This window comes from Coturnix japonica, chromosome 1 (genome assembly GCF_001577835.2).
Source record: "Coturnix japonica isolate 7356 chromosome 1, Coturnix japonica 2.1, whole genome shotgun sequence".
Lineage (NCBI taxonomy): Eukaryota > Metazoa > Chordata > Aves > Galliformes > Phasianidae > Coturnix > Coturnix japonica.
The window spans coordinates 20,517,337-20,531,705 of record NC_029516.1 but is presented as its reverse complement, the minus strand read 5'-3'; the positions used below and the strand labels follow the sequence as shown (position 1 = coordinate 20,531,705).

The 14,369-nt window shown below is 34.4% G+C and overlaps 1 protein-coding gene across 6 annotated transcripts in view; it reads left to right on the top strand.

The window, feature by feature from the left end:
• POT1 (protection of telomeres 1) overlaps nucleotides 1-14,369 on the top strand; it is a 60,214-nt gene that overhangs the window by 15,415 nt on the left and 30,430 nt on the right. For all 6 annotated transcript variants that reach the window (XR_004306282.1, XM_015853223.2, XM_015853247.2 and 3 more), the window contains 4 exons: nucleotides 291-401; nucleotides 1,207-1,254; nucleotides 2,408-2,522; nucleotides 10,862-10,992. Coding sequence is in view for 5 of the 6 variants with exons in the window: in XM_015853223.2 (XP_015708709.2) it covers nucleotides 291-401; nucleotides 1,207-1,254; nucleotides 2,408-2,522; nucleotides 10,862-10,992 (405 nt within the window). In the remaining variant the exon portion in view is untranslated. The remainder of the gene's footprint in view (nucleotides 1-290; nucleotides 402-1,206; nucleotides 1,255-2,407; nucleotides 2,523-10,861; nucleotides 10,993-14,369) is intronic.

The following is a 14,369-nucleotide window of genomic DNA, read 5'->3' as shown; positions in this document are numbered from 1 at the left end:
TGAGACAGGAATGTTTTCTTAATATTAATCAGATGTATGCCTGCTTTTTTTTTAGCTCAGTTAATTTTATGCAGGAAAGAGTCAGTGTTCAGTATATTCAGAGGGTAATGATTCTCTTTGAAATAGGACTAGGACAGAATTGCTGCGTAGAGGAAATTAAAGGCAATGTTTGGATTTTTTAAAAAAATTTATTGAATGTGTTGAGACTTGAGGGTGGAATTTGACATTAAATCTTCTTTTAAACATAATGCCATACACAGCACTCATCTGTTTATCACCTGTCTCCATAGGACACCTTTGTGGTAGCTGGATTTAAGGTGGCAGAATCACCTACAGCAAGAGAAGATGGTAGACATGCTTGTCACCTGCAGGTGTCTGAAGAAGCTGGGTCAGCCATTTACGTAAGTGGGTGCTGAGATTTTTTTAAAACCTATTTTTTCCCAATTATGTCATTAAAATTTTTGCTTTACAGTAGAGAAAATCATTGATTAGAATTTGAAGTACTGCAGATTATTACAGCATGACCATGAGGAAGCAGTCTGGACACATTACTGTGTGCCTACAATTATGTAATGTCTGATTCCTTCCATTTTGTCAAAGTAGTGTAGCTGAAAGAAACATCTGTATTTACCTCTGATGGATGAGGATGAGTGTTATCCAAGGCTCTGTAAAGTCTGGATGGGGATTGTGTGCTTGAAAATCCTTCATGGTAATACTCTGTGCAGAACAGTTTATGGCAGTGAATAACACTTTGTAGTAGATGATAAACACACTATTGTTTCTATGAAATTCTGTGTCAAAGTATATATAGAAGTGGTGCAAGGTATCACCAGATCCAAATTATCTCTATCTCCAAAGTAAATATCTACTTGTTCAGTGCAGGAATTTGGCATGAGTTAGCTTTAGATAACTCCTTAGAACTTTCTGAACTGTTCTTGCATATAATAGAAGGAAATAATGCATGTAATGTAAAGGATGCAAAATTTGTTTCTGCTTCAGAAACTGTTGTTTGAAGTTGCTTTTGTCTATATGTAATCAGAACAGATATGGTTTATTGTGTAGAATAAAGTTGTAGTAGATTCAGAAGTGATTCCAATAGCGAAGGTGTTTATTGCTGCAGCTGTGTCAAATGTTACAATATTTGTACTGCATTTTTATAATCAATTAAGTTTGTATTTGTTTGTTTGTTTTTTTTTTCCTCCCCAGATTTGTACTCAGCCAAGCACATCTCCTTTTTCGGAAACTACATCTGCTGTGAGTTTATTTTCAGGGCATTTTTAAACCAGGATATTTTTGTAAATTCAGGATGTTTTTAATATGAGACGATTTGCATGTAAATCAGAATATGTAGAATTCTTTTTTTTTCCTGTTTTACATCCACGCTCCTATTCCAGAAGTCATTTGTTTAGCTTTTATTTCTACAAATGACCTACCTAGAAAACAATGAAATATAAGAAAGCAGTATTTCTGTGGTATAGTTTTCATCTAGTTCTCAAAATAGGCTGCACATTGTCTTAGGAAATATGAATTAATAAAGGACCTTCCATACCAAAGGAAGTTTTTTGTTTTGTTTTAAGTTAATCTTCCTTTGATTAAAATCAGACTTTGTGTTTTAACATTTCTTTTGGTTTCTGCTGAGAACAACTCTTTACTTATCTAAATTGTAATTCTACAGGATGTAGTACATTAAAGGTCTAAAATTTGATATATTAAATTTAATTGTTCTTTATCATCAGGTTAAAGATTTAGTACTGAAGATAACAAAGCTTGAGAGTTCTATTTTTTTTCCATGATTCAGCCAGCAAAGTACAGTTTTCAGTCAGTTAGGGAGAGCTTTTGTTCTTTAAGAGAATCATGTTCTGTAATCTTAAGCTGAGAAGAGAGTTGTCCCTTAGATTGTATAAATTAATCCTTGATTTCTTTTAATCCTCTGGCAAGTGTGCTATTACAATAGAAACTTGTGCAATAACTGTGAGAGGTAAGATGCCCAAAGTGGTTATTGTGTTCAGTGGCTCTGCCTATAATAATTTCAAAACTGATTTGTGGCTTTAAAAAGCCATTCGGATTGATCACATTGTTGTAATGACTTTCATTTTCTTATTCATCTGTCTCCACTTTTGTATCTTATTTTCCCCTACTGGATGACTAGTTTGTTGTAAGAGTTATTTTGGAGAAGAAATGAAATGAGTTGTGCTCTTTTGTCTGTGATTGAATGAATAAAATTCTAAATAACATTTAGAAAATCTTAAGTGAATAATCCAGGAGAAGAATAGGTAACTTATCGTTATTAAGGCCAAATTAAAAACATACCTGAGTCTGAATGGTGTTAAAAACACAGAATTCTAGGTAAATGTTTGCATAATTTACTTTTTTTCTTCTGTCCACTAATTTTACCATACCTTTCTAGTCTGTGGCACCAAAATATGTGTATACTCCTTTGAATTGCCTTAAAGATGGAACTGTAGTGAATTTGTACGGCATTGTGAAATTCTTCAAGCCTCCTTACATAAGCAAAGGAACAGGTATGTACTGCTTTCAAGAAATATAAAATCTCTTCCTACAAACAGAACTGTTCTCATTGAAGTAATTTCATAGTTATTTCTGTTAAAATTGACCACAGAAGTCTGGTGATCTTTTGACCATGGTTCTCAGATAACCTCAAGAGAATAGAATAAGTAATGGATATCTGAGCCAGTTTAGGCAGACTGGTGCAGATAGCAAGTGAAATAAATATTTATCAGGCAGATGACAAAATTTGCTCCTAGAAAACCATTCCCTGCATTCTTATGAAATGTTGATGAGGCAGTAGTATTTCTCAGAAGAACTGCAAAACAAGAAACAAATCTGAAGAACATAGGCAATCTAATTTTAAGCATTAGTGTTTAATTATAGATGTTCATTTAGGAGTGGGTCAAGTGATAGTCCACCTGTTTTGTAGCAAATACAGTGCATGCATTTTTATCCTCTTGAGAATAAATAAAAATTATTACTATATTTTACATAGTTGTATATACACAGAACTTATTAAAGGAAATTATACACTGCTAATGTTTCAGATGGAAGTCAGATTTTGATTTGTGTAGTAAGAAGTAAATGGTTTAGCATTTTGCTATTTTATCAGTTCTAAAAACTTCCCTTGTATTGCCTGTGAGGGAAAGAAAAATCACTTCCAGTTACTCTTTTCTTTTTCAACGCATTGTATATGGGGGTGTGTAGTAGAGAGGGAGGAAAGTATTTGGAGAGTAATCTGTCAATTGTGGGTGGCAATATTATGGTTTCAGAATGCAAACCTATGGAATTTTTTTACATATGTAGAAAAACAGCCAGGAATATCTGTTTAAACTGCACTATGCGTAGTCATCTTAATATTCATTTTAATTTAGTAACTACTTTTTTAGATTTACTGATTTGCAGGCAGTTCTCATGTTCTGGACGGTCAATGAATGCAGACCACTTGAAAAGTGTGGGTGTTTTCAAAGTGCTGATGTGTAAGGTACTTTATACCAATGCATTAAAACAGTAAATGTTCTTGTTTCTTGTTTAGCTTGAAAGTACTTTTTTTCTTTCTTGATTTTATATAGGTTTTATATACATATACATTTTAACAAATGTGACCTTTTTTTTTGCGTGTGTGTGTTCTGGTGCTCTCTCTCCAACTGTCTTTTAACGAAGGAGGAGAAAAAACTAATTGAAACCTGAGGCAACATCTTAATATTACTTAAACTCTAATAAATTGCCTAAAGACAAAAGAAGGTAATCTAGGGAGAGATTAAAGGAAAGAATAGTTTGAATAATTTAATATTGTTTTTATGAAGAAACAAGGACTGAGAGATGAAACAACTCCAGTACATGAATTAAGTATATTGCATATAGGAAAAAATCTGGTTACATTTAAGTCTCTCAGCACATTTTGTAAGCATATCTCATGGCATAGTAATAGAGCAGCTAAGTTTTGTGTTCTGTACCTTCACTCAAAAAAACCCAAACAAAACAGAAATTGTTCATTATGCCAGGTTGTTTGTTTTCATGACCTTCAGTGAACCATAGTACAGCAGTTCAAATATCACACTTCAGCAGAGGTCTTAACACTTTCTTCAAATTTATATTGCATTTACATACAAAGCTTGTTGTTGTTGTTGTTTTAAAGGTAGATGACTAATATGAGGAAGAAATGGATTATATAGAGAGTCTTCTAAAATTAGTAAATTTTCATATTCTTCTTGGAAAGTTTTAGATCCTCATAAGACTCTATAAACTCAATACATCTGGAAATGGATGAACTTCTTTCTTGAAGGTTCTTCCGTAGTGTTTTCTAAACTGCTTTTGTTACTATGAGTTTTCTTATTGTTGCAGTTGCGATGCGTTTCATACTTCATCATGAAAATCTCTGAAACAGTTTTAATTGATTTTGGTTTTTGTGTAACAATGTTCTCTACTCAGTTAAATATTTCAGGTTTTGCATGATCCAGGGTTGTATCTGCTTGAGAAGGTGCAGAATGCTTTGGTGATTGCTGTGAGTTGCCAAGGCATGAAATAGCACTTGTCAGAAAATTCTATAGTCACATTAGGTCTGTCACAGTCCTGCACTTATACCTTCTATTTCTGACACAGTGTTAATGGAATCACATACCTTTAAGCTGATCCCTGCTTGTGGTGTGGGTGGTAGAGCCACTCTTGCTTCATCCTTCTGGATCTTTATTCACTACATGGATATTCTCCCAGATCCATATCTCCTTACGTGTATTAGAGCTTAAAGCTGAAGCTTTGCTTCCTGTTCCCACTAAAAGCAACTGGTACCCAATTTAGTCTTGTAGTTTTATAAGACTGTAATCAAATGTTCACTGTATAGGTTACTGTTACTGCAAATGAATCTAGTATTGAAAGAATTATTTGAATTTTATTGAGAGGAAATGAAAAAAATAACAGTTAAATTGAAAGAAAGGAATATCAAGCTATTCACTTTGATACACTACTTGCAAGTGCTGGCATTAAAGCATCCGTTTAGCCAGATGCATCTAATGGTTGCTTAATGCTTGAGTATTTCTTAAGTGCAGTGTCACATTACAAATAAGCTGCATTAAAACATCTTCCATTTGATTATTTAGTTTGGACTTCAGCAGTATCAGTGTGTTTCTGTGTGTATATTGGAAATATGTGCATAGTATGTGTATGTTTATAAACACGTCATATGTTTATATGTATTATTTTACTTCTCCTGTTTTGTTGCACCTGTTTAGTAACTTAGCTGGTTCGGCTGTTCCATTTTAGACTGTTCTCAGTAACACTTGAAAACAGTATTCATGTATGGTGTATTTTTGAAGAGAGAATAGTTTGCTATAGAAAAATCTTTTTTTGCAATATAAGAAGCAGAAGGTAATCTCTGAAGTCATTCCTTACCAGCAACCTTTTTATCATTTCTGTGGGAAGAAGATATTGATCCAGGATGGTCAATTTTGTAAACTCAGAGGTTTGTGAATACATAGACAGTTGACCAAAGGGGAATTCATAATTTGATCAACACTATCTACCTTTAAAATTGATTTTAGGGGCATATTTGTTATGAACTGCTGAAGTCCTAAATAAAACAAAAATTAATGCATTTAATCAATAAATACTGAATTGCCTTTTTACAAAGCTTTTGCTGCAGTTCTGATTTTGTTTTTTATGACTTAAAGTGAAACTACATTTTCTTTCTGGTATTGGTACTCTGTGTCGAGTGCTGTCTTTTGGAGCATGCTAATGACTACTGTAATAGTCCAAAGAGAAGTACGAATGATAGTGCATTTTAGAAAATGAAAACTATGATGTAGAGAGCAAACTTGAGTTGTCATAGCAGTTGAGGAAACTTTGTCTTTTCAGTGACTGTTACAATTACAGTGACAATGCATTTATTTTTCATACATTTTTAAGTTAATTTTGTTTTGTTTTTTTAACAAGATGAAATGAAAGACTTCATCTTGTAAAATTCCTTTAACAAGTCTAAATGTATTTTGAAAGAGCCTTGAAGAGTAGTCTAAAAGAGTATGGGGAACATATAAAGCAGACAATTTACTCTGTACTTCCCATTTAAACCAAAAGTGACTTCTCCTTGTAATTTTAATAAGTGCCAATTCTGAGGTGTTACAAGCATCTTTGTAGGTTAACTGTCCATTCCTGGTAGTCCATCACATGCTGTTAACCTCCTCAGAATAAGTATTGGATTGCTGTTATTATAAGACCAATCCTTTTGCTGAATCAGTCTAGTACTGAAACTTAATACATCTGATAATTTTCTGTCACTGAGATGACTGTACTATGCCCATTTTCATATTGCTTGAGCTGAGGTGTTGCTTCAGATGACCAGCTGAACTGAACAGTATGGAACTTGCTTATTTAGAAGTCCTGAGCTGAAATTTTGCTCTGGGTGTTTGCAGATGCAATGCAACTCTGAAGCCCTTGTCTTTCACTGAAAGCAGATATTACAGAATGTAATATTTCAGACTGAAAGCAATAGCTTGAATTGCAGCAGCATTCATGCTGCCATAATGGTACTTCCCTCTCTTTCCTTTTCCCTCTTTACTTGTAATTTTTTGATTTTCTAAGACTACAGATCTGTAAAACAATAAACTTGCCCCTCATATATTTCTCATGATTTGACACTTTAGGACAGCTTCTGTTCCTGGAAAAGTAACTCTGTTATGCCATGGGTGGCTGGCTTTTATTTCACCCTTTCTTAAAAATTCAGTCATATTTCTAATGGCTAAGAGTCTCATTCCATAATCATTTTGTTCATTAAAAAAACCTGGTTTTGGCATGCAGATCCTAAACTGTTCAAATTTTAAACTCATTTGCATTGTTGAAGAATGATTCTGTTATTCATTTTGTTAGGAAAATTCAGCCAGTAAACTGTTGTCAATACTTTGGATTTACTTTCAAAACACTTTTAATCCTTCACTGTTCAAAATGTTCTTGATCTGGATGTGGTACAATATGCAACAATCTAAGCTTTTTAACAGCTTAGATTTTATGCATCTGTGGCTTTTTTTCATTAAGGTCTTCAGTCAGAAACAGCAGAAGTTTTTTTGTGTGTAATAAAATTCCAAGCCAATTAGCATTTAATTACATTGAAGAAATTAACTGAATTGTTCAACATTCCCTTTAATGCTTAACAGGAATCTTCAACCATCACAAAACAGCTGTGGTGAGAAAGGACCTATAAAGGTCATCTTATCCAACATGTCTTCCCAAGCCACCTGAAGCTGTTTGCCCAGGGCTGTGTCTGGATGGCTTTTGAGTATCTCCAAATATGGGGGTGTATATCAAGCAAGATAAACCATTTTAAAAGGTTAAAGCTTTCTTTCCTAGTATATTAGTGTGCCAAGCTTTAGATCTGTTTTGCCTGATTTCTGAAAGGAAAAGAGCCCTTTTGTGAGGTAGTAAAGTATGATAAGGCAGGAAGACAGTTAAACAAGTGTGGTCTGCCACACTAATTTATGCAAGCATATAAAAATGTGGGAATTTTTATGCCAGCAGGGTTATCTGGTGGAGGTCTTCTTGGTTGGGAGACAATCTTGAGAAACAAACCTCAGTCACTAACTGGCAGAATAACAGACTACAGACATCACTTGCTGCTGATCAGTTTGTGAACTGGGGACCCCAAGCTGCAGAGCTCTGTAAATTCATGGGGAAATGCTACGGAGGTGGGAGCTCAAGGAATTTGGAGGAAATAAATAGAAAAAAGAGTGTAAAGGGGCCTCACGTAAAACAGGGCTGGTCAGTACACCTGTCTGGCTGAGCCTTGCAGCTGAACACTGCAGTTTGTCCTATCCTCTTATTTTTGTTAAGTCTTTGAACTCTCAGTGTTGTGTCTGAATCTGACTGAATCTGAATGAAGGAAGGTCTGTAAATCTATGGCTGGAGAAGGCATTCATGCTTTTCACTTTCTTCACCTCACTTAGGTGTTGTATTTTTAAACCAAAGTGTTATAAGTAAATTATCAGTGGTAAAACTTCCTGTAAGAGAAGTTATCAGTGGTGTAAAGGTATCTTATAAAAAAAAAAATTGTCCCCAGTATGTAACCTTTTTTTTTTTGGTAGTTTAGTAACTAAGGAGTTTTTCTTCATTGGAAATTACATTGTAAAAAACAATAAAAAAGCAGAAGTTTGAGCAGTTACATTTATGATGTTGTTTCATCTGACACCAGGACACTATTTCATTATTTAAATTCATCAGTTCTATTTAGAGTTTGACTTACCATTTGTACAGAGAAGTGAATTCAATCACTGAACTCTCATACTACTTTGGAAAGCAGAAAGTAATTTTCACATTCTATATGGAAAAGGAAAGACAGATGACTTTTTATTTGTTCACCTTCAAAAAGGACTTGCTGGCTGAGGATTTCTTCAAAAGAAAATCAGTCTATGCTTTGTTCTTGAAGAAATTTAATTAGGTTTATTGTAGAATTGATGTTTTGGGGTCTTTCATATGAGTGGACAACTATAATCACAAAAGCAGAGAGCCTGTATTATATAGAAGGTCTTTCCTGACTGTTTAAAGTGCAGTATTTTGTACTATTTTGAGTAGGAGGGATACTGTTTTTCAGGGTGTGCTAGTTCCAAGAAAATGGAGGTAATATGTTCACTTCCCCCCCCCCCCCGCCTTAAATGCAGCTGTATGTGTATGAAACTGGATGGGGCGGATAATCACAGCTTCAAACAGCAGCAACAATTTTAGTGTGATGTGGGCTTGATATTTCACTTTGGATTCTTGCGTTGAATTATATCCTTGCACTGTAATGTGTTACCATGTATCTTTACAGAATTATAAATCGGTGAACTGTAAGTTTTTCTTCTTTATAGCTCTTTTTGCCCTTGTCTCTGTGCTTCTGAACTGTTAAACTTAACCCAGAGAAATAAAATAATCAGTATTTGGATTACAGTAGTAAATACTTGCAGTTTCATATCAGTCACTGGCTATGCTTTATTTGTATCTGCTTATCCTAGCACAGAATATCGGATTAGATGGTACATAATACTTGACATTGTGTCTTTTGTGGGAGTGTGCAAAAGATGCTTAGCAACCTCTAAGTGCAACAGATCAGAATTTGTCAGTGCGGGAAAATATTTGAGAGGAAGAGGAGCATCTATTTCATGGAAATACATCAATTTTTATTTCTGTAGGAAAACTAGTTTTATTTTTTCTCTTAGTAAGCCTTCAGTGATTTTTGCTCTTTGAACAGTCATTCAAAACAATAGAGAATCTAAACTTTTAAGTTTAAATGATAGCAAGATTTAGGAATGTATATGCTGGATACAGTGGAGTATTTCTTTTGAAGGCACAGTAAGTGTACAAACAAGCATATATTCTAATTCAGTCTAACATATCTGTTGTCTTCAAGTTTGGGGAATGTTTCACTATGAATTTACACATGACAATCATCCCCTTTTGACTGCATTCCTGTAGTTTTTACATTATACTAGTCTGTCAATTGTAGCAGACTGCTATTTTTCACTTTGTCAAAGCTATCTAGGAACAATTTATTTATGTTTATATCTTTATATAAAAAAAAAAAAAAAGGGGGAATTTTATCAGCGTTGTTTTAATGTTTACAGCATCTTTGTTCAGTTCCCAGATTAGCAAATTGGCTTAGTGTCATTATTGCTGACTACCACATAGAATTATAGCTAAGAGGGAGGTGGAATATATATATATATTTTTACTTTTTGAGAGCTGGGGAAATTACTGCTTCAGATATTGAGAAACAAAGAAGGCAAACATTTAAATTCTTTCGGAAGTCTCCAAACTCCTTTCAGTTCAAACTTCAGAGTTAGAACTTAAGAAGTTAATGCCTTATAAAAATGCACTTTCTGCTCAAGGATCTTTGCTAGCTTTATTAAAGTCAAAGTGTTGCATACCTTAATGTATAGTTAAAAATAATATATTAGGATGCAATGTTCTGCAACTATTTATCTGCTTAAAAAGCTGTAATTTTGCCCTGAACTGTAAGTTTCAGTAAATGCCAGCATAATAAATAACCAAAGGAAAAGCACTCCATCTTCTTGATTAAAACTGATTAGGATGAAATTTGCAAATGTTTGAGGTTCTGGACAAATAGCTGAGTTAATACAGCATGTTTGACAAGTTCTCAGGAAAGTTAACCAGCTACCATACCAAGACAGAGTAACTACACTCTCAGTGTATGACACAAAACAATAGGCATTCTTCTTTAATGTGAAATGGAAAATAGAGTTTTGTTTTATGCCATCTGTGAATACTGTCCTGTACTGGACTGTTTTGTACTGTCATATTTGTCTTGTTTTGAATTTGATTTTATGGGTCATAAATAGAAATAAAATTATGTTATGAACGTTTACCCTCAAAAGGGCGCACATTTCACATTCTCTATATACTTTCTAATTACCTTGTGAGTGTGGCCTTGCAGAAAATACTTTGTTTGCATATCTTGGGCAAAGTTAAAGCTAAATAGCTTACAGGTTAATGTGCTTTTAGAACTTGGAGAACTCATTGCATCTTGAGAAGACAGTGAAAACAAGTCTTTTATAAAAGATTTTATTCTTTATAAAGTCATTTTACAAAGAAAATCATTGGAAGTTTGACGTGCCTGTCGAGTACTTTAGAAAATGTTTTGTTGTTTCCTGACTCACAGACCTGTGCTTAATCACACATTTTGTTTTCATTTACTTTTGTTAATTATTTGTAATTGTGGGCCACGTGCCAGTTCTGCTTCTTTAACTCTGGGAGAATTACAGAGATGATAGCAGAAAAGATTTGTCCATACGATCGTTCATTGCAACTAAAATATCTGTGTACCAATAACTTATAGAATGCTTCTTATTCATTCCAACGCTTTCATATTTTACAGATTATTGCTCAGTTGTAACACTTGTGGACCAATCAAATGAGAAGTTAACATGCACTCTTTTCAATGGAAATCTAGAATCTCTACCAAAAATTTACAAAAACGGAGATATTGTTAGATTTCATAGAGTAAAGGTAGGTACTGGGAATTTTGTTCTGTTTTTAATGTGCTTGGGTTTTTTTTGTTTGGTTGGTTTGTTTTTTTTTTTTGTTTTTTTTTTGTTGTTGTTGTTGTTGTTGTTTTTGTTTTGTTTTCAGTGAAAGAACTGTAGAAAGAATTTAGTTCTTCATATCTTCAATTTCACATATGGAAGTAGAGGAGAAAACAATTAGTTGATAAAACTGAGCTGTGGTTATGGTTTGGGCCAATACAAAATGAACCATCATATTCTTAGAACAGCAACAACAACAAAAAACAACCCAGTGTTCTACTGGTGGTTATGTCAACTCCTGAATAACATCTTCAGTTTTGAGACTTACTTGTTCATGCATATTGTAAATAACTAAATAGAGACAGAAGCTAGCTAACCTGTTCCTGTTTAACGTAAAGCTTCTTTAAAGGCTTCTTCATGTATAATTAAAATAGAATTAAGCTATAATTAGGTTTTGATGCTTGTGTTGCTTATCAGTACCCGATGTGTTGTCAGTCTTGGAAGTTCATTGATTTTTTCAGACAGGAAAGTCTAATGCTTAATTTCAAATTCTGTCTGAATCCTGTAGGATAAGCATTACAAATGTACTGGCTTCTGAAATTCAGTGGAGGTAGAAACATGTTTCTTGCATCTGAAGTGAAACTGTGCTTTTTGTGTGTGTGCACAAAAAAAAAGAAGAGAGTAGAAAAGGCTGCTTTAAAGAATTGAAAAACTGCATGGGCAGTAGTTAAATAAAGGGTTATTTTTGAGTCATGGGAAGTACAGGTTAAAAAGTCCACTTTCATAGAGGTGTTAGGTATGCATCGCTGTTATGCAAGTCCAACAGTGTTTCAGCTCTACTACTGATAAAGCATGAACAGGAAAACATCATTGTTCACCTGATTTGGGAACAGATTTTTGGGCGTTGATCTGAAATACTTCTAATCTGATTAATCATTCTTCAGGACTGTGTCAGTATTTCAGTTATGTTCCAAAGTCTGTTAATGTTCCCCACACAGTGCATTTTTGATCGCAGCTGAGCTGGTTTAGGTGGTTTCCAGCCCACACACTTCCAGCTGCCCACAATCCATGTCCCCTCAGATGCACAAGCTTAACAGTCTGTCTGATTACATACAAACTTAAAATGATCTAGAGTCAGTTTAAATAGTTACAATTTTCTGGACAAGCATGTTTTGACTATCTGAGAAAATTGTCACTTTGCAAGCTTTGTTCTCCAATCTGAGCAGGTAAAAAAGCTGCTGTAGGAGCCAATTGACAGCTGCTTGGAGATGTGGGAGTAGGGTGACCTCTTCTTCCCTTTCAGCGACAGCCAGCTCAGGATCTATGATTGCTGTGTAACAGAGTTTTCAATAAAAGAACGTGAACAACAACAACAATAAACTCTAATTAGAGTTCTGAGTATGATGTCTGAAATTCCTCATTCACTGTCTTTTCATTTTGTCTTCAGGCCTTTTCACCCTCTCATAAGCTTGCCAGATGGAAAGCATTTGAGAGTAGCTCTAGCCTGTCACAACTATGTTTACCAATGAAGACAAATATACATATTCTTTACAGTGTCTATCCACACTTCTATGTCCCAGAAATCCTTTGAAAAACTTCCAGGGAATTGACATTGATAGCAAACTCATTTTATAAATGACTACCCTGGGCTACTTCATAGTAGCAAAAGTGTTGACAAAGTCCTAGAGGAGATTATGTAGGTCACACAGAATCACAGAATGACCCAGGTTGGAAGGGTCGTGAAGCTCCAATGAGAATAATTCTATTTGTTCAGTATTTGTTTAAGAGAATGAATATTCTAATTGTCTTGGTAACTGGGATGAATGATTGTCCACTTTAATTACATTTCTGTTAATATTTCCTGAAATACATTTTTATGATTACTAATGATGATGTTTCATGAATTATAATGCTTAGTGAATTATAGTACCATATTTGGGCCTTCAGCCATAATCAATACGCTGACAGTGTGGGGATCTTTTTTGCCTCCTACCATAATAGCTAGGCCTGCAGACTTTCTAGTCCCCCTTAATATTTTGGCAAAGAAGGAATTATTTCAAGTCTGTTTCTTCTTTTTTCTTCTTCACTGTGGATGCTCTTAATAAATTAGACTTAATGCTTACTGCTTGAGCTGCTAAATAGAGGGAACGGTCATCCAGCTGCTACTAACTAAATCTGTATGGTTTTATCCCCACTTGACTTTGAGTTTTGGCTTGTTTCTGCATTCTTAGTATTAGACAAACCCTGTTATGATGATAGAATTGTTCATTTCCTCATCGACTTTTCTCTCATATTCCTTATCATCTCTGAATGATTCTGGAACCAGAATTTATTTCCATGCTCCTTGTGAAGTGAATTGCAGTTTTATTTCTATTTCAGTGTTTGGAGATTGGAGAGCAGTGAGATTGAAATAAAGCAGAATTCACCTTAGGTGTTAATCTTGTTCAGCTTATTATCCTTCAGTTATTTAGTAGAGTCACTGGACATTTTCTGTTGACTTTTTCCAGGACGCACAGCATTATTGATCACTTTGCATTTTTGAAACACTGTATTCATTGACATCTAATACAGTGGTGAGTGCATACTTCTACTGCTCAGACCCTGTGTAATTGTAACTCAAGTTGAATTCTTGGCATATGAACACCGATGAACTTAATGAGATGACCTCTTGTTATAAACTTTTCTTACTTCACTTCCTCAGTGTAACACAACCTGTAATAATTGTGATTAAAAAGATGAAAATCTTAACTTTCTGACCTATTTCATAATATTGTTACTATTATCTTTTCATACTTTGACTTTTGTACCTATGTTGCAGTTAGTGCAACAAATGAAATGGGAGTCTTAAAGATGATGGCTTCTTCATTATACATTACCGTTGGCTTATCAGTCATGCACTGCACAGGAGGATGTGCTGTAGAAATATACGTAGTGGAATGGAGTATCATAAAATAATTACATCATGAGCTGAATTGTGTTTACACATGCAGCAACTGTGTCATTCCAGCGCTTTGGAATGCTTCTGGTTTACAGTTTTAGTGTTCTGACTTCAAAGTTAGTTGGAGTAAAGCAGCAATTAAAAAAAAAAATCCTCTCAATCAAATGCATATCCAGCTGTTCAGATTCACAATATAAACACATTGCTCCTTTGAGCAAAAGTACTTTATAGCTGTGATGCATGTGACTAGACCATCTGTATAGGTCAGTCAGTTCAATAGAATAAGAACTGTTTTTCTAGTGAGTTTCAAGGCTGTTTGTCAGGAGTGGAGTGATACTTGGCAATCTGATTATCAGACATAAGAAGCTTGCTTCCATAAATACAGCAGAATCAATCACAAATCTTTTCTAATATCCCTGCTA